Genomic DNA, 21,688 nt, shown 5'->3' with positions numbered 1-21,688 from the left:
TCTCAGAAATTTCCAAAGGGTTTTGTGACTGGAAAAAACTAGACCCAAGAATTCCTGAGCTTGAAAACAGCAATGAACACCAAAGATGCTATTCTGATTGGAAAACTCTTGAAAAAAACCTCAAGGAATGAAAGACCCTGGATTCTGATCTGCAGAGAGTTATTAGCGGAGAGATGAGAAAGTGGAGAGACATCTTGAAAGTGATTGTTGATGCAATTTTGTTCCCCGAAGGGCAAGAACAATCTTGCCCTTCGGGGAACAACAGAAGACATCGGCCAACAAAAGAGTGGCATTTTTCTGAGCTTAATTGAGTTGATTAGCCATTATTATCCTTTAGTGGCTGAACACATTGCGTCCGTTAAAGCAAAAAAAACCACAACATCCTACTTTTCTCCTCGAATTCAAAATGAGCTGATTGAGTTACTTGTGCAGAAAGTCAGGAACGAAATTTTGTCAAACATCAAAGAAGCTAAATACTACTCTGTTCTGTTCGACTGCACTCCAGATGCCACCCACAAAGAGCAGATGACTTAGATCATCAGGTATGTACAAATCAGTGATGAAACCTGCACAATTAAGGAAAGCTTTGTGGACTTCATTGAATCTCACCAAAAAACCGGAAAAGTTCTTGCAACAGAGATAACTGAAAAATTGGAGAAGGATGATCTAAACATTTCCGATTGTTGGGGCCAAGGCTATGACAATGGTGCTAATATGTCTGGAAAATGCAATGGCGTCAAAGCTCACATCCATTCTCTTAATGAGTCAGCAAGATTTGTTCCATGCACAGCTCGCACTTTAAATCTTGTTGGTGTTTCTGCTGTTAAGTTTTCCTAACTCATGATTACGTATTTTGGAAAGGTTCAAGTCATCTTTAACTTTTTTTCAAGCTCCTCGTCAAGATGGGATAAACTGATGAAAACGTTGACCATCTCATTAAAGGGAAACAGTGACACAAGGTAGTCTGCCAAAAAAGAAGCAATCACACTATTGCACAGACAAATCAAAGACGTTCTTCAAGTTTTGGAATCCATTATCCACAATTTTATGACAAATGCTGTCACAGTTAGCAGTGTAAAAGTACTTCTCATTCAAATTGATTTCAGATTTTTGTGTTAGTTGGATTTCTGGAGTCAAATTCTTTCTCTAATTGACCGGGAAAACAAACTGCTTCAATCAAAAACCATTTCAATTGACATTGCCGCAAAAAAATGAAGGGATTGAAAGCTTCCATTCAGAATCTTCGAGATGTTGGTGTGGACAACACTATCAAAGATGCCACAGAAAAAGCTAACCAGAGCAGAATTGATGGTGGCTTTCCAATCAAGAGGAACCGCAAAGTGAAGCGGATGGCACTTTATGAAGCTGAAGATGACTCTCACCTTCTCACAGAAGAAACAGAATTCGGATCTCACTGCAACCTTGTGTTTTATTACACAAATTGAGTGGCGGTTTAAGGCTATGTCTGCAGTATCCTCTGATTTTGACTTCCTTAGTGGGCCTTCACTCTCTAAAAGTTCAGTGAATGAACTCAAGAAAAAAGCTTCAAATTTATCTCAAATTTACAAGGCAGATTTAGATTCTTCTGATTTCCAGTCAGAAATGGCGAGCTTTAAATATCAAGCTGCCGCAATGATGGAAAACTTTGAAAAATCTAGCCCGATCGACATTTTGCAGCTCATTCATAAATATTCTTTGACCGATGCTTATCCCAACACGGCAATTGCTATTTTCATCTTCCTCACCATAACAATCACAGTTGCTATGTGTGAGAGAAGTTTCAGTAAACTTAAGCTCATAAAAAACTATATGAGGTCAGCAATGGGCCAAGAACGTTTGTATAGTTTGGCTATGATTTCAATTGAAAATGAAGTGGCAAACAACATCGGTTTTAATGATGTCATTAGTGAATTTGCCTCAAGAAAAGCCAGAAAAGTGACATTGAACTAAAGTTTGTGCAACCTTAATGACAAATTTTACTTATAAGTTGATGTGATAAATTTTGTGATCATTAAATCAATTTTTTCGTTTAATTTTCTTCTTTTTTTTCCAGGAAAGATGGGGGAAGGGGGCGAAATTTTCTTTTCTTGCCCGAAGCGCAAAATTAGCTCGGTACGGCCCTGCTATAATATATTATAATTATTATTTTATAAAGTTTTAAGTGCAATAAAACGCTACCCTAAAAATTTATATAAAAATCCTAATGCTGTATTTTTTATTATATCGGCATTGTTTACATTTTGTTTATCCTGTCATAATGGCGACGTTTCTTGAGTCACGTGACACACGGAAACACTCTATATTTTATTTTAACTTCGTTTTTTTTCTTAATTAATAAATTTTTATAAGTTCTATTTGATTGTAAGAATAATTTAAGTTACGTGGGTTGTTCGTTATGTTATTCTATTGATTGGTTAGCAAAATTCGATCTATGTATTTATGACAGCGTGGGGTGATCGTAGACTTTGTATTTAGTTTTGTTTTTTTCCAATTATACATTGGTTTTTCTATCTTATCGGCTTGAGTGTATCTCTCAAAAAAGTGCCAGCGACTAGCTGTGGTTTTAATAAAGTTTTATTTTATAACGTTTTTTACGTTTGCAGTGTATTGTAGTATTTTGAGTTTTTTCTATTAGAACTTATAATTATTGTATTTCGACAAATTTTCGACCGGTGATGTGGACAAGTACTTATTTTAATTTTTATATTTTTGTGAAATAATTTTTATTTTTTCGTTAGGGAAAAGTCGGGTAGCCCCGGACGGCGGGTAACTCTGGACATTTGATGTACAGCTAAAACCAAAGAAGCTGCGTAGTTTTGAATACTATAAAAATGTTAATTGAGTGAAAATATGGCATATGCAAAATATCTATCATAGTATGCCAAAGCGATTGGCTGGGAGTGAAAGCAACCCAGCTAGTATTATGATACGAGTACTGTTTGGGACTCGTACGGGTTGTCAACTGGCCCCATGTGGGTAAACCTCCGGGATCCTGCAGGTTTTTGGCCATGGTTTCCATCTAGGGCCATATAGGTTTGCCCGCCGGGTTACCCGCATGGGTCTCAATCAAACCACATACTATTAACTCGTAAGGGCTCCGTATAAGAAGTCCTCTGAGATCCCGGCGGTATTCGGGCGCGGTTTCCATCTGGGTCCCAGATGTGTTGGCGGCCTAAGAACCATTGCAAATCTTGCAAAACTACTTTAAAATTGTTAAAAATATAGAAGAGAAACAATATAACTTTATATGCTAATTTATTTTAAATAAAACGGTTAAAGCGGCTTGAATGGCTGGGATATTATCATAAAATGCTCCTTTCATCTTGGTTTTCAGTTTTGGAAATAGAAAATAGTCACATGGTGATTGATCAGGCGAATATGGAGGGTGGTTGATAAGAGAAATTCGTTTTTTCATCAAAAATTTGTTCACTTTTTTGGTCTTGTGAGGCGGTGCATTGTCGTGCAATAAAAACAGTTATTTTCCTGCTGGATATTCAGGTCTAACACGACAAATTCTTTTCCACAAACAATTTAAAACGCCTTAATAGTATTCTCCATTAACAGTTCGACCTTCTGGAACAAATTACTTGTCGATAATACCCTTTGAATCATAAAAAGTAATCAACATTGTCTTGATTCGAGACTTCTGGAAACGCAATTTTTTTGGTTTTGGCTCGCCTTTGGACTTCCATTCAGCAGATTGACGCTTAGTTTCAAGGTCATATTTAAAGCACCAGTTATGATCGAATCAAGAAAGTCTGAATTGTTTTCAACAGTTTCAACAATGTCTTTGCAATGCTCCACACGAGCAATTTTATGGTCTTCATTTAATTTATGTGGAACAAAACGCGCACATACCTTTCTTTTACCCAAATCTTGAGTCAAAATTCTCCAAATAGTGTTTTTGCTTGTATTTAATTCCTAAGCCAACATTCTCGTAGTAAAATTTGCATCAATAACAATGATTTCACGGACTTTTTCCACCAATTCAGCACGATTACTAGCTTCTGAACGACCTGGCCTCAGATCGTCATTTAAATCCTCACGACCATTTTTAAATTGTATAAACTTGAGTACGACTCATACAATCATCACCATAAACTTTTTTCATCAATTCGTATGTCTCAGCGAATTTTTTTTCAAGTTTAACACAAAATTTTATATTCGCTCTTTGTTCCATTTTCGTTTTGTAACATTAGGACGTGTTTTTCTTTTATTGAAATGGCTGAAACTTTCATATCTGTCATCCGATTTACATGAATGTAGGTGCGTTTGAAAGACGATGAATGTATCTCTTTCATGCTACAAATTATCCATGGATGGCGCTGCATGTTATATGATTTAAATATGAAGTTCGGTTATTTTTGGGACACACCGTGTATTTTATACTATTATATTACTATATTTATACTTTAAGATATTGTAATATTTTGATGATTTTTTCCTAACACTCTTCAGAAAAAAAAATCTGTTTTCTTACAATATTTTAATCGTTATAAATGCAGGAAATAATAAATATAGGGTGACTCATAATCGCTACATGAGTCACCCTATTATTCCAATAAACAAGCCTGTATATCATTATTATTATTATTATATTTACAAATTTTTCATAGAGAGAGAGAACTTATGTTTTTATAAAAATACAAATAAAAACTTAAAATATAAATAAAGTATAACTATTTTCTAACACAACATACACGAAATAACAATAAGAATACGTTTAATAATATGAATTTTTTATATTTTGTCCTATTTGAGACCTTTTCTAGCAAAATTGCTTTCTTTAATAGCTCCCATACATTTTCTATGTGATTTATATCTGGGGAGTTCCCTGGCCAAACTAAAAGTGGATTTTTTAGAGATCCTAATAGTTTTATATATATTTTGCCATGTGGCATGTTACTCCATCTTGCATAAATAATTTCTTCTGCTTATTTGGAAACCGCTTCTTCAATTGAGGTAAAAAACGGGTTTTAATGACTTCTTTGTATTGCTCCTGTTTTAATATTCCATCCACAATGTACAGTTGACCGATACCTTTTCCACTAATAACTGACCAAAACATGACTTTAGGAGGGTGTTTAAGAGTCTGGATTACACAATCTTTATGAAATTTTTTATTGGAAGCCCTTTTCACACATTGACCCTTTTGAGTTATAATTTCTGGCGCTACTGCAGTTTCTCCCCGCTTTTTTTTATTCCTGATTATGATAGAGAATTTTATGCTGATTAAGAATCGTATAAAAACATAGGTCTGAAAACCAACAAAAAGTGCTCTAAATTGCTGTTGAAGTTTAAAAAATTACACTAAAAAACGCTAATATTCGCCATTATTTCTTACTCGGTTATGAATAAAATTCTTTTCAACGATGAATTTAAAAAAGCCTGGTTTCTATCAAAAATGTGTTGCAAAACCCTTAAAAAATGCTGAGCGCATCATTTTCTGATTTATCTCTGGCCCAAACCCTAACCCTGTCTCAAATCATGTACTTTTAATTGCGCCGATCCCTATTTGTCAGTCGATGCATGTACATTTAATTGCGCCAATCCCTATTTGTCAGTCGATTTATGTACATTTAAAAAGCAAAATCTTAAAAATATTTTTAAAAAATTAATTAAAAATATATAAAATATATCAATAAAAACATTTAATTTAATTTAAATATAATTTAATTTCGACGACAACAAAAACCGGGTTGCGTAATTAAAAAAAGATTTTCTAAGCGATTGATTTCAAAATGTTAACTTTGATGTAAAACGTTTTTAAAAAATGGCGATTATTAGCGTTTTTTAGTGTCATTTTGTAAATTTCAACAGCGAATTAGAGCACTTTTTGTTGATTTTCAGACCTATGTTTTTATACGATTCTTAATCAGCATAAAATTTTCTATCATAATCAGAAATAAAAAAAAAAAAAAAGGGGGGGGGGGAGCAGGGCCGTACCAAGCCAATTTTGCGCTTCGGGCAAGAAAAGAAAATTGCGCCCCCTCGTCCCCTCCCTTCCCCCTCCCCCTCCTTAAAAAAAAAAAAAGAAGAAAATTAAACGAAAAAAATGATTATTGATCACAAAATTTATCACATCAAGTTATAAGTAAAATTTGTCATTAAGGTTGCACAAACTTTAGTTCAATGCCACTTTTCTGGCTTTTCTTAAGGCAAATTCACTAATGACATCATCAAAATCAATGTTATTTGCCACTTCATTTTCAATTGAAATTATAGCCAAACTAGACAAACGTTCTTGGCCAATTGTTGACCTCATATAGTGTTTTATGAGCTTAAGTTTACTGAAACTTCTCTCACACGTAGCAACTGTGACTGGTATGGTGAGGAAGATGCAAATAGCATTTGTTGTGTTGGGATAAGCATCGGTCAAAGAATATTTATGAATGAGCTGCAAAATGTCGATCGGGCTAGATTTTTCAAAGTTGTCCATCATTGCGGCAGCTTGATATTTAAAGCTTGCTATTTCTGACAGGAAATCGAAAGAATCTAAATCTGCCTTGTCAATTTGAGACAAATTTGCAGCTTTTTTCTTGAGTTCATCCACTGAACTTTTAGAGAGTGAATGCCCACTGAGGTAGCCAAAATCAGAGGATACAGCAGACATCAGCCTCAAACCGCCACTCTATTTGTGTAATAATGCTGTCAAAAATAAGGTTGCACTGAGATCCGAATTCTGTTTCTGCTGTGAGAAGGTGAGAGTCATCTTCAGCTTCATAAAATGCTATTCGCTTCACTTTGCGCTTCCTCTTAATTAGAAAGCCACCATCAATTCCGCTATGGTTAGCTTTTTCTGTGGCATCTTTGGTAATATTGTCCGCCCCAACATCTCAAAAATTCTGAATGAAAGCCTTCAACCATTTCATTTTTTTTACGGCAATGTCAATTGAAATGGTTTTTGACTGAAGCAGTTTGTTTTCCCGGTCAATTAGAGAAAGAATTTGACACCAGAAATCCAACAAAAACAAAAAACTGAAATCAATATGAATGAGAAGTTCTTTTGCACTGCTAACTGTGACAGCATTTGTCATGGGATTGTGGATAATGGATTCCAAAACTTGAAGAACGTCTTTGATTTGTCTGTGCAATGGTGTAATTGCTTCTTTTTTAGTAAACCATCTTGTGTCACTATTTCCCTTTAATGAGATGGTCAACGTTTTCATCAGTTTTTCCCATTATGACGTGAAGCTTGAAAAAAAGTTAAAGATGGCTTGAACCTTTCCAAAAAACATAATCATGAGTGGGGAAACCTCAGCAGCATGAACACCAACAAGATTTAAAGTGTGTGCTGCGCATGGAACAAATCTTGCTGACTCATTAAGAGAACTGATGTAAGCTTTGACGCCATTGTATTTTCCAGACATATTGGCTCCATTGTCATAGCCTTGGCCCCAGCAATCGGAAATGCTTAGACCATCCTTCTCCAATTTTTCACTTATCTCTGTTGCAAGACCTTTTCCGGTTTTTTGGTGAAATTCAATGAAGTCCACAAAGCTTTCCTTAATTGTGCAGGTTTCATCACTGATGCGGACATACCTAATGATCTGAGTCATCTGCTCTTTGTGGGAGGTATCTGGAGTGCAGTCAAACAGAACAGAGTAGTATTTAGCTTCTTTGATGTTTGACAAAATTTCTTTCCTGACTTTCTGCCCAAGTAACTCAATCAGCTCATTTTGAATTCAAGGAGAAAAGTAGGATGTTGTGGTTTTTTTTGCTTTAACGGACGCAATGTGTTCAGCCACTAAAGGATAATAATGGCTAATCAACTCAATTAAGCTCAGAAAAATGCCACTGTTTTGTTGACCGATGTCTTCTGTTGTTCCCCGAAGGGCAAGATTGTTCTTGGCACAGAAAAAATTGCATCAACAATCACTTTTAAGATATCTCTCCGCTTTTTCATCTCTCCACTAATTTTTTTTTTTAATTATGTATTTCGTCGTTAATAGTATTTACAATAACAATGTTCATGAATAAAAAACAATATATGATAGGGGCAAAAAGAAGACTATAGTTGCCTTATCACTAAGCCCCGTAATAAATATACCGTAAATTACAATGCTAATAAAAACCGTAAAAGTTACATATGCTATAAATTATTTTTTTTTATTAACGCTTAAGTTTACTTTACTTACTAAAAAGACCAACAATAAAGAAGAAAAAACAAACAAACAAACAAACAAAAAAACAAACAAAAGAAAAGACAAAAAAAAAAAAAAAATAAACAGAAACAAGACTAGAGACAAGAGTATTTATCATATTTATGTATTGGAATAGACAATCTTAGTTATAAACAATTATTTATACTAAATCATTAATAATAGTACTCTCATTTTAAACGCTTCAGAAATTTAGTTCATTGTCGTTTAGTAAAAGATTTTGCTTAAGTTTAGTTTTAAATTGATTAAGCGAAGAAAGTGGTTTAAGATCATTATTTAAAAGTGTATTCCAGAGTTTAGGTCCTCGGTTTGTGATTGAGTATTTAGTGGCAGAATAGTAGGTTTTGGATTGAGTATAGTTATTATTTGAAAATCTTGTGCTGTATATGTGATTTATTTTTTTAAATAAAGAGTTGAATAAATATGGTGCCATTTTTTTATCAAGTTTAAACATAAATATAAGAACATGATAGAGATTTAAATTATAAACATTTAGAATATTAAGTTTACTAAAAAGTATTTTTGAATGAGAGAAGCGATTTTCATTTGTAATAATCCTAATGGCGTGTTTTTGTTTACTTAGCTTTGCAACATTGGTGCTGCACCAAGCAATGTTAGCATAGTTTAGGTAACAGTGTATAAATGAAAAGTATATGTATTTAAGACAAGATTGGTTTAAGACCTGTTTAGCTTTAAACAGTATACCAATATTTTTAGGAACCTTATTCTCAACAACACTTATATTTTCTCTCCATGTAACATTTTCATCGAGTATTACGCCCAAAAAATTTAACGATATTTCCCTTTTTATTATACTTTTATCAATAAAAAGATTTGGAAGTTTAAGTGGAATATTTTCTTTTTTATGAACACGATGGAATAATGTGTATTTAGTTTTAGTAATGTTTAAAGATAATTTCTTGGCTTTAAACCATTGGGTTAGGTTATCAAGTTCTTTGTTAACTGTTAAAAATAAAATATTAATGTCTTCATGAGAATAAAACAAATTCGTATCATCGGCGAATAAAGTTGTGTTTAAAATATTAGAAAATTTATATAAGTCATTGACATAAATTAGAAACAAAAGGGGCCCTAGAACTGATCCCTGGGGAACACCGCATGTAATAATCATATTATCCGTTTTACCACCGTTTTACCACCGTTTTACCACCTAATAACTCTCTACAGATCAGAATTCAGGGTCTTTCCTTCCTTGAGGTTTTTTTCAATAGTTTTCCGATCAGAATAGCATCTTTGGTGTTCATTGTTGTTTTCATGCTCAGGAATTCTTGGGTTTAGTTTTTTCCAGTCACAAAACCCTTTAGAAATTTCTGAGAAATTGTTGGTTTTTGTTGTTAAAAATATCAAACAGCAAAAACAAAATAAAGAATCTTTTTTGCTGTACTGCAGCCAAGTGCGAACAAATTTTTTTACCATTGGGATGAATTTTTTCATACCATTTTGAGCTGAAGTGTCGCATTCTGTTGTCAAAATCACACAGCGTGTTTGGGAAAAATTCTCTTTTGTCTTGCTCTGGCCTATGCTCAATCAAAAAGCATCTTGTTTTGTCCGTTATTTTAGGCCATGTTGCTGGATCCCTATGTTGAAAATTTTCTTCCGAGGCCACTGGAATTTCTGAGATTTCTGAATGAAGTTCATCCTCGTCCATTTCAGCTGGGCCTGAAAGCTAGGTATTTTCATCTTCCCTGGTTGGATCTGAATCAGTTGTGCAAAATTCTTCTTGACTTTGGCTGATAAAAATCTTCAATTAATTCCAAATGATGATCTGAACTCAATTAAAGTCAATTATAGGATCTGTTGAAGTGTCATTATTTTTAATACAAATATCCTCTGAAATAATTTGTTTTTCCACTGAGTTTGTTACCAACCACTTTTTGAAACACTTTCTTGGCGCTGTTTTCTTTTCTTCTTAAATTCAGCACCAGATAACTTTTGGGTTCCACTCATAATAGAATTATAATGCTCAAAAGTTATCAAAGGCATATTAGTGTTATAGGGCGCTTTTTTGTTCAGTATATGAGCTTTAATATTTAAGAGTTTGTGTCAAGAGGCGGAATTTTAATTAATTTTTTTATCAACAGCAGCGACGCCGTGAAAATTAGTTTCATAAACTGATTATTGTTTTTTTAATTTATTAAAGTCTGCGCCCTCCCAATTTTGGCGCCTCCGGCCGCGGCCCGGCCAGCCCCGCCCTTGATACGGCTCTGGGGGGGGGGGGAGAAACTGCAGTAGCGCCATGCTAACCTTTATTAACAATATAAAAGTAAAACAAAAGTTAAATTTGTTGCTGATCTTTACTATTCACACAATTTCTATTGCATACTGTTAATTAGCATATATATATATATATATATATATATATATATATATATATATATATATATATATATATATATATATATATATATATATATAGTGTAACTGATATATGTATATTAGGGTGGAGTGAATTTTAGTTTTTTTTACAATTCGTTTAGACTGGGTATGCAAAAGTTGTCTATTCATTTCAGAAAGTATGTATATTATACATACTATATACATTAATAATATCTTACACATAAAAATTGACTTACAACTACAAACCTAATCCATTAAATCCTATGCTTTATGATTTCAGTTTTGCTTTATCGTTTCAGTTTGTTGCTTTATCATTTTGTTTGCATTATCTCTATATGCTTAGAAACTTCTAATAGACTTATATGTAAATCAAAAATATTATTTTATGAAATATGATACTAAAACAATCCTGCAAACTTTGCAAGAAAAATGTATCTAAAAACCATAGAGTCATCCAATGTGACTGCTGCTCTTCTTGGATTCACACAAAGTGCAATCTAATCAATAAGCATACATATAACATTATCTCCAATGACTCTTTAGAATGGTATTTCTCTGACTGTATTTCTGAAAATATACCATTTAGTACCTTTTCCAATCAAGAACATAAACTTACACTTTCATGAAAGAACCTTCCACTAAAGCTATTAAAATCTCTTTAATCTCCTGCTCACCTAAAAAGTCTATATAGAGATATAAATAATGTATATAATTCAACTATTAATTATAAATATCTTGATGTTACTGAATTCAATAATTCTTCAAATCCTGATACTGATTTATATTTTCATCTTAATTTTGCTTCCTTACGATCTCCGTAGCCTTATTGGCACTCTTAACACTTCCCCAATGGTGATAGGAATTACTGAATCAAATTTATATATAAAAGACTCAAATATAACTGATATTACCATAAATGGATTTAACACTGAACATTACCCTACTGAGTCAAAATGAAATTTCGATGGTCTTACAATCTATGGCTCGAAATTTCTTAAATCAGTTTTAGTTGAAGCTATTAACCCTCATTAAACCAATACTTTAATTGGCTGCATATATCGACATCCAACTTTAAATCCAAAGCAATTCATTGCAAACCATTTAACACCTTTACTTGAGAAGTTAAGTTATGAAAAAAAAAACATTATATTAATGGGTGATTTCAACATGGACTTAATTAATTATAGAGAATCTCCTACATTATACTTCCAACACGTATAACTTCAAAAACCAAAACTCTCATTAATAATATTTTTATAAACTCCTATTCTCCTGAAACAATCTCTGGCAATCTAACAGTTTCTATTTCTGACCACATGGCCCAGTTCCTCTGTATTCCTGGTATTACACCAAAAAAAAAAGAATATAAAAATCTCTAGAAGATGCTTTAAAAACTTTGATATTGACACCTTTATACAAGATATAAAGGTGTCAATATCAAAGTATAAACTGGGAGGTGCAAATAAAAGACGTCGATATGAATAAAACAATGATAATTTTTTAAAATAAATTTAAAAAAAGTTCTAGACAGACATGCTCCATACAAAGTTTTAACAAAAAAACAAATTAAACTTAAATCTAAACCATGGTTAACTGCTGGTATTCTTAAATCCATCTCAACCAAAGATGTCATTTATAAAAAATTTATTAAACCACACAATACTAATAAAAGAAATCTACTCTTTGATAAATTTATGATATATAGAAATAAAATAAGCAACTTACTTAAACAACCCTAAAAAATGTATAACATTTCCTTTTTCAACAACAACCTTAACAGCATTAAGAGAACTTGGAAAGGAATAAAAGAAATTATCTATACAATAACTCTTTCATCCTCAAAATAAATGATAAAGCCATCTCTGATCCAACCACAATTGCTAATATATTTAAAAATAATTTGCTACAATTCAAAAGAATCTAATAAACAAAAAAATTATCCCTAAATATGATTTTAAAGATTTTCTAAAAAATCCTAATAAAAGTTCTTTTTTCTTTGAGCCATTGACTGAAATTGAGGTATCGAGTCTCATATAGAAACTTCAAAACAAAAAAAGTCTGGGCCCAAACAGCCTTCCCACAATTATTCTTAAGCTTATTCCAAACATAATCTCAAATCCACTATCCATAATTATGAATAACTCATTTAGAAATGGAATTTTCCCAGATCTCCTTAAGATAGCTAAACTGACACCAATACATAAAAAAGGTTCTCTACTGGATTACTCTAATTATCGCCCAATCTCTCTTCTCTCAAATATAAGCAAATTATTTGAGAAAGCTATGCACAATAGACTCTAAAACTTTTTGGAGAAATTCAAGTGTCTTTATAAAAATCAGTATAGGTTTAGAAACAATTATTCAACAACTCAAGCACTAATTGATATAACTGAAAAAATTAGAACAGCTTTAGACAATAAATTGTTTGCATGTGGTGTTTTTGTTGATCTCCAGAAAGCCTTTGATACAGTTGATCACTCCATTTTTATCAGAAAGTTGGAGTACTACGGTATCAGAGGCACAACACTCCAATGGTTTTCTTCAAAATAGAACACAATTTGTTTCTGTTAATTGGATAGAATTTGAATTAATAAAATCAACAAATGGTGTCCCACAAGGCTCTGTATTAGGACCATTACTTTTCCTTCTCATTATTAATGATCTTAATACCTCTCTAAATTTTTTCCACTGCTTACCACTTTGCTGATGACACCAATCTGCTTTTATTAAACAAATCACTTAAAAAGATAAACAAAAATATAAACCATGACTTAGCGAATCTACTCCAGAGATTTTATTAAACAAGTATTCTTCCTAATCTCTATGCTACTCTACTGCTAACTATCTACTATCCATCTTAACCTTATTCACTTCAATGCTGGTCTATAACTACTAATACTTGATCTTTCCTAAAATTCTTTTATACTACTTTCTTCATTTCAATGCTAATTTATTACTACTAATACTTGCTCTTTCTTAACTTTTTCTCAAATTAATATCACTATTCTATTTCCAACTCTCACTATTATAAATATTGCTATTTTTTATTATTGCTATTACTATTATTGTTGCTATTGTTGTTTTCTACTCTAAATAGCACACACTAATAACTTTTATATATAACAGACTGTCATTTAAAATAAATTATACAATAATCTTATGACTTTAAAAATATATATATAATGTTATTACTATTAACATTATTGTTATCATTATTATTATTATTATAATTATTATTATTATTATTATTATTATTAATAGAATTATTATCCTTATCGTTAGTATTATTTTTATTTGGATTATTATTACCAATAACTGGAGTTTTTATTATTATTGCCTATTATTATTACCGATACTTAAATTACTATATTATTTGAAATGTTGTTACTGTATATTATTATAATCTACTTCTCTTTTATTTCTATATTTTAATTAGGTATATAAAAGTCTTTTATTCTAGATAGATGTATAAAAGTAATTTGAATTTTGTCCTAAATTATCAAACTTCTTACTTAATTATTCCAAAATTTTTTTGTTTAAGTACTGTACTGTTTTATGTGTTTTTTTTTGTCTGTTTGTTTGTTTGTTTTTTTGTTTTTTTAGTTTGGTGTTTTATTTTCTTATTATGATGTTTACTTAAAATTAGTACTTGTACTATATGTAAATATTCCATGAAATGTAAAATCTATTTCAGAATACATTTGATTTTTTTTTTTTTGAAAACAAAATAAATATAATCACTAAGTACGAACACTGTAGCAAATCTATTTTCTTTCATTATTTTCACAAACTTTCTTTTTTTCTTTGGTCTTATTTCCTTTTTTCGACCACATTTGCCTTGCCTCTCAATATTTGATGGGAGGCCATTTTTCAATTTGTCTCTAATTCTGTTTACAGTGTGTCTTGATATCTCACATTTTCTTGATATTTCACTCATCGAGTAATGCGAGTAAATCGAGTAATTTCACTTATCGAGTCTAATTTCTCAGAAGACATTGAATAATTGCTTTTTTTTCAGAACTGATGTCTTCTTTTTTCCCCATTTTGTTATTTAGAACTTTTAGACAATTTTTTTACTAAAAAATTATTTTAAAACAGATAAAAATTGTTTTATAGAAAAAATATTGAAGCAAAGTATAGAAATTTGTTTAAAAATGGTTTAAAGCATATTATAATATAAATCTAATGTAAAAAAATCACAATAGCTAACATATGAAACTATTGCACTTAAAGAAAACATAGTAAAACAGTACGACGGAATAAACACAAATATCATGGTTAAAGAAATGCTGTTTGTCCCCCTCAAAATGTTGGCACCCTGAAATTAATTTTATATTGCTAATAGCCTGAAAGTTATAAATCATATATATATATATATATATATATATATATATATATATATATATATATATATATATATATATATATATATATACCATAAAATTGCCAAAGTTCGGTCACCATGTAACTTTGGTCATTTAAGAAAAAATATAAAAAAAGCATGCAAAACTCAAATTTTACAAACTCTTTTTTATCGAATAATATTTGTAAATACTTTGTAAATATGAATCTATAAAAATAATGCTATTTCCTTAAAATGGTTATTACTACTTTGAAATTTCTGTAATGCTATTAACTATTTTTGTTTTTTTTTATAAAATTTTGTGCCAACACTGACATGGCATGTTAAATGTTGTATGTAAAGGTTAAATTTTGTTAAGAGGATTACAGTTCTTATAAAAAAAAAGGTAAGGAGTATTGTTTGTAAATATATAGTTTGTTTACTTTGAATCTTTTTAAATTTTCTCGTGTCATTTTTAAAATTTTTGTTTGCACACGTTTATTGTTTGCATTTATGCTTTTTTGATATGTATGTGTATGTGGCAATAAGTGCCTTATATTTGTTTTATCAATGTGTTTTTATAATAATATAAAGTGTTTTTTATTGTTTGTGTATGTGTTAATATGTGTTATATAATTGTTTTTAAAAATGTGTTTAAATATGTATATAAGGTATATATTACACATATTTAAACACATTTATTGTGTTTGAAGTTGGTACATAGGTTTATTATGTTGTTTCAAAGTGCTGTGACTTGGTAAATGTGTAGAGTAAGACTTGTCGACTTTGCCAGCCAAGTACTTATATCAGAGGGTTACACGATAGTGTTTAGTGTCAAAAAATACATAATAATGTATTTTAATAACATTTTGCTTAATGTTATTACTTATGTTCTGTTATATATGAATGTTATCTTACTTAAGTTATGTTATATACATATTATATTAACTTATGGTGTGTGCTATTATTATATGTTGTTGCTGTGATGTTTTTTTGTTATCTTTTGAGTTGATAGACGTTTGGCTTATCTTCATGTTGGTGTCTATTGTTAAAAATGGTAAATAGGTAATTTGATTAAAAATTTCTGCTTTTAATCATTCATTAAAAGCGAATACAAATTATTTTGCCATATATACAATTTGTTTTATCTCAGTTTGATTTTTTGTCTTTAGTGCTGTTTACTACATGATTTTGCAATAAATATTTTGGAATCATGATGTTCCAGCATAAATTATTTTGTAAAAGCTAACATGAAATAATAATATTTTACAACTACCACTCTGGTAAACAGCTTTTCTCTATAAGGTGCATTGATTTTCATTTTTTGTATGTAATGTTTTTCTTATTTATTTACTTATTCTTTACATTTTTTATTTTAGATTTATCAGATGATGTATTAATGTGGTATAGAAGAACGAAATATTGTAAAGTTTTGTGAATTTTTGAAAAAAACGTTTACTAATAATTTTTTTTGAAGAAATAATTTTTAAGTTTGCAACAAAGGGTTTAGAACGTTTTTTTTTTTTAATTTTTCTTTGTTAGCAGTATGTTTATCATTAGTATTGCATGTTTTTAATAATTTTTTTTTCATTATTATTTGCTAAGCTAATTTTTTTTCAAACATCTCCTAGCTGATATATATATATATATTTTTAAAGTCATAAGATTATTGTATAATTTATTTAAATGACAGTCTGTTATATATAAAAGTTATTTGTGTGTGCTATTTAGAGTAGAAAAAAAATTATATAGGAAAGATCGCAATCTTCAGAATTCGTTTAAGATTTTTTGTTACTACTTTCAATTAAAAGTGAAGTTTAAATGGATGATATTAGGCTAGAAGCAGATATTCTTTTAGAAAATGGAAATGTTAATAGGCAAGTTGTTTGTGGCACAAATGACTCAAATAACGTTAAATAATTGGTAAATTAATTTATTTTAATTTTACAGATGGTTTAATTTTTTAATTTGAAGGCGTTTTTCTTAAAGGGTATTAGTTAAGGTTTCGCAACTTTAAATTGTGGAAAACAGCCACTATAAATTCAGTAACAGACCGACCGTAACCCGTATTACGGGTTGCTTTCTGCTAGTTTTCATAAACGATACACACCATGTTTTATTTGAATAAAAAAAAAAAAATACACCACCATATTTTATTTAAATAAAAAATTTGTTCATTATTTCAAAATTAACTGAAGAATTTTTTGAAGATAAAATTAGAGCTCAACAGTAGTTATGGATGCGTTGCAAATCCTGTGACAATTGCTTGTATGGATCTTGCTGTTCTACTATGGTCAACGATACGAGCAAGAATTACTAATAAACATACAAAGCTCATTTAAAGCAAAGTAGTGTTTTTTTTTTTTTAATTGAAAAAACCTTTTTAACATAATTGAAAAATATATTTTTAATTTTAATAACCAATGACGTAGCAAATGTGATAATGGCCAAAGTAATAAAATAGTTGACTACATACAATAAAAATAAAAATACTACTACTTATATTTAAAAAGGCCTTTTTTATGTGCTCTTTCTTGTTTTCTTTGGAGCCCAAAAAGAATTTTCAAAAAATTGAAAATTTTTTATTTATGCGTGATAAATAAATGTTAAAAGCTTAAGTGACCGAAGTTAGGCGATTTTACTGTATATATTATCTTTTTAATTTTATAAATCTTTATTTAAAATTGAACAGGATTACAAATAATGAATTGAACAATTTTATCTATTGTTAAATAATGAGTAAAAGTTAGCTAAAAACGCAGGAAAAAGAACTAATCATTTATGTGCTGATAAGGCAGCAGAGCTTCCAATGTTTTGTGGAAGGTAGAGGTCACTGACACCATCACGAAGAACACGTAGGTATTTTTGAATAAAAGATTGCTGATAGGTAGTAGCGATTGCAGTATTTAGAGCGATTGGCAATCTGTTGGAGTTTCTGCTATTGGTGTAGGGTAATTTATTGGCTCGTATGGTATGTATCAGTAAGGATTTTTTTTAAGGATATTAATACAGGTCTTGTCTAGTAATTCTTCAATGTCAAACAAATATTGAAACGGCTCAAGTTGGTTGCATCAACTCCGTTGATGTCTAAGGCATTTTTGTGGAAATGCTGTATCTCTTTTTTTGTTGCAGGACTGCAGAAGGTAAGAACTGGGGCACTATATATTATGTGGCTAATAGCGAAAGACCTGTAGACTTATAGAAGATTGGGTTGAGTGTGTCCAATTTGCTTAAGGCACTTGAGTAGAAATGGTTTTGACTTTATAGTGTTGCACACTTTTATCCATTGTTCATCCCAATCAAGATTCTCATTGAGCAGGATTTCAAGGTATTTTTAGCTGAAGACAATTTCAAGATCACTATTATTGAGCATGGAAGATGGTAGAGCATAAGTGTCAGAGCACCGGGCATTGATTCTAATGACTTAATATATACATAATAAACAATAAAAAACTCTGAAAAGCTAATAAAAAACTCCTATATATACATACATATATATATATGTATATAAATATATATATATATATATATATATACATATATATATATATATGTATATATATATATATATACTCATATATGCATACATATATATATATATATATATATATATATATATATATATATATATATATATATATATATATATATATATATATATATATATATACATATATACATATATACGAGTATTTCATGAATGCCCATTATAGTATTTATAGAAAAGAGAAAGAGAAGCAACATTACAACGATGCGATAAGGGTGGATGTTGGGTGCACGAACAGGTCCAACTATGTTTACAATGAGTTTTTGCATAGGGCACCAAATTTGGCTTCTGCTATGTACACCAAAAGTACTAACAGGGACACCATCCATGCACAACATGGAGTTGGACTATTACCAGGACCATTTTTCTGTTTTTTCCAGGATATTTGCCATTGAAATTTCAGGACTTTTCTAGGATTTTCCAGAAAAAATCAAAAATCCTAGGACTTTCAATGATTTTTACTATGAAACTTTATTCAAACAGTTTCTTAGAAAATTTAATTTAATGTTTAATTTGCTTGATTTATTGGCAGCATTAAATTTAATCAGAATAAAAAAATCAATACTTTTTTCCCATCGTGTTTAGTTCCATTACCCACAAGAGATACTTCTTTTTCATGGCGCCTTTAGGTAATTGCTTTTTATTAGGCTTTCAATAAAACCTTTCAATAGATATAAATCTCATCTGCACAGTACCCAAACAGAAATGGATGTCAAGTGTAGCTATATGATTTCTTAGTTGACCACTTGTCTTCTTAAGATTTTTAATACTCTCTAGCTTCAGATATTGATTATAATAAGAATTATAATATATATACATATATATACATATATATATATATATATATATATATATATATATATATATATATATATATATATATATATATATATATATATATGTATATATAGTATACATATATTTCTATATATATATATATATATATATATATATATATATATATATATATATATATATATATATATATATATATATATATATATATATATATATATAGTATAGTATACATATATATACAGTTGAATATTTATATGAACTTACACTGTAATTTGAACAGTTCATATACATTTGCTTTACTTACAGTTATAACTTATTACTGTTATAACTTACTTTATAAGTGTATAACTGTAGTTAAACGTTTAACTACAGTTATAACTGTATACTATAACTGTTTAAACAGTTAAAGTATACAATTATAACTAGTACAACTTACTTTATAACTGAAATAAACTTTTTAACTGAAATAACTTTATAACTGAAATAACATTTTCAACCTAAAACATTTACGTTTATATTTTACAGTTCATAAACATATACCTTTAATCATATGAACCATATAGTTTTAATCATATGAACTTTAATTTACTTACAACTTTATATACTTTTAATCATATGAACAGTTACAGTTCATATAAAATACTAGGTATGTGGATTAAAGATTTTAATTTATCAAAGGCTAGATTGCTATATATCATTGGAAAGAGCTTTTATATAGTATTTTAAAGGTGAAAAAATTATTAAAATCAAATAATTCAACAAAATTCAATGTATATGGATTTGTTGAAGAAACTGTGGTCAAAATTTAATTTTTCTTCACTTAAATTGCTATAACTTTGTCAATTCTTATCTAAATACTTGGTTTCAAAAGTTAGATGTAACAGTGGGCTACAAATTTATAACGGCCACCACCTATTTGGCGTTTCTTGGGAGCTAGAGAGAGTGCTGAACCACCACCTTCACCCTAAAAATAAACATATTTCTTTTGATAAAGAATGTTTTTTTAAATTTTTTTTATACAAAAAGTTGCTATAATTTTATTCCAGACCAACAACAATGATTGGTGTATATTAAAGTTGGTGGTGGATAAGGTGGTGATGGTTTAACACACCCTAATTTCAAAAATGTTCAATTCTCATAAATGTTTCTATATTTAATAAAATAAGTGAAACTAGTATATAGTATAAAAAGCATGAAAAAAAAATTGTTGTACAAAAATATCATTTATTGGTGGTGTGCATATTGACTTGTGGGAGGAGCGCGTGTCCCCCCCCCCAACCTAAAAAAAAAAATGTAAAAAAAAAAGAAAGACAATAAATAAATCTTTATAATAACAATTATAATAATTTTAAAATGAGCTACTAATTAAAAACCTGAATTAAGGTTTTGGCACCAGGTTTAAACTTGAGGCTAAATTGAAGACCGCAACCAACCTTACTGTTGAAAAAAAAGCTTTTTGCTGCTATTCGTAAATTTTGGTAAAGTTGAGAAGTTTGTTGAATAGGGCGGTGATGGTTACCCACATCCTAAAATGAAATTCTTCAAAACAATTTTATCTTTAACAAACAAAATAAATTAGTATATTTCATTTTTTGATATTCCATAAAATATATTTCATTTAATTACCAAAATTATCAGTGGTTATCATAGTATCAGTATCAGTGGTATATCGTATCAGTGGTGTATTGTATAAAAATGGTTATCCATAATACCAAATGGTAATCTTACATACAATTAAAATTAAAAGTAAAACAGGTGACCATATATCCCTGCTAGCACACTTACGTTGGACCAACGTATGTAAAACCATCGTAAACGTCGGCTGTTTTTTCCAATGCAAAACCAACGTTGATCCAATATCATTTGTTTAATGATGAAATTAATATCGACGGAACTAAAAACAGCTGGCTCATTTACATTGGTTCAACGTATGTAAAAACATCGCAAAAAATTGATTGCTTTTAAGATGTAAACACAACGTTGATCCAATGTTATTAAACCGACGTTGATTTATTGTGTATAAACCAACGCTGAATTAATGTATGTAAAAACATCGAAAAAAGTTGATTGTTTTTACGATCTAAACTCAACGTTGATCCATTGTATATAAACCAATGTTGATTCAATATATATAAATTAACGTTGATCCAATGTATGTAAAAACATCGCAAAAATTTGATTTTTTTTACGATCAAAACCCAACGTTGATCCAATGTTATTGACCCTTCGTTGATTTGATATATATACATACATTGAAACAACGTTGGATTTTATACAGTGGATTAACGTTGCGTTTGCATAGAGAAGAGGCGGATATACAAATATACATTTATATAATTTATGAGAATTATTTTTTATTTAGATATTTCAGTTCATCATGGAAATATATTTGCTTATATATTTTTCTTTTTTTTATGTAATGAAATATCAAGCCACAAGCAAAGCAAACATGAATAAAGTCTCTTTAATCAGATGCAGCAT

The 21,688-nt window shown here is 29.9% G+C and overlaps 1 protein-coding gene across 1 annotated transcript; it reads right to left on the bottom strand.

Moving 5' to 3' along the window:
* Window positions 1-6,124: 6,124 nt before the first annotated feature.
* LOC136074354 (uncharacterized) lies at window positions 6,125-6,613 on the bottom strand. The gene has a single exon (XM_065786660.1). It carries the CDS (start codon window positions 6,611-6,613, stop codon window positions 6,125-6,127), a length of 489 nt encoding a protein of 162 aa, XP_065642732.1.
* Window positions 6,614-21,688: the final 15,075 nt, after the last annotated feature.

The sequence above is a fragment of the Hydra vulgaris genome, chromosome 01 (genome assembly GCF_038396675.1).
Source record: "Hydra vulgaris chromosome 01, alternate assembly HydraT2T_AEP".
Lineage (NCBI taxonomy): Eukaryota > Metazoa > Cnidaria > Hydrozoa > Anthoathecata > Hydridae > Hydra > Hydra vulgaris.
Note: the sequence above shows the minus strand (reverse complement) of the source record. Positions and strands in the feature narration are given on the sequence as shown.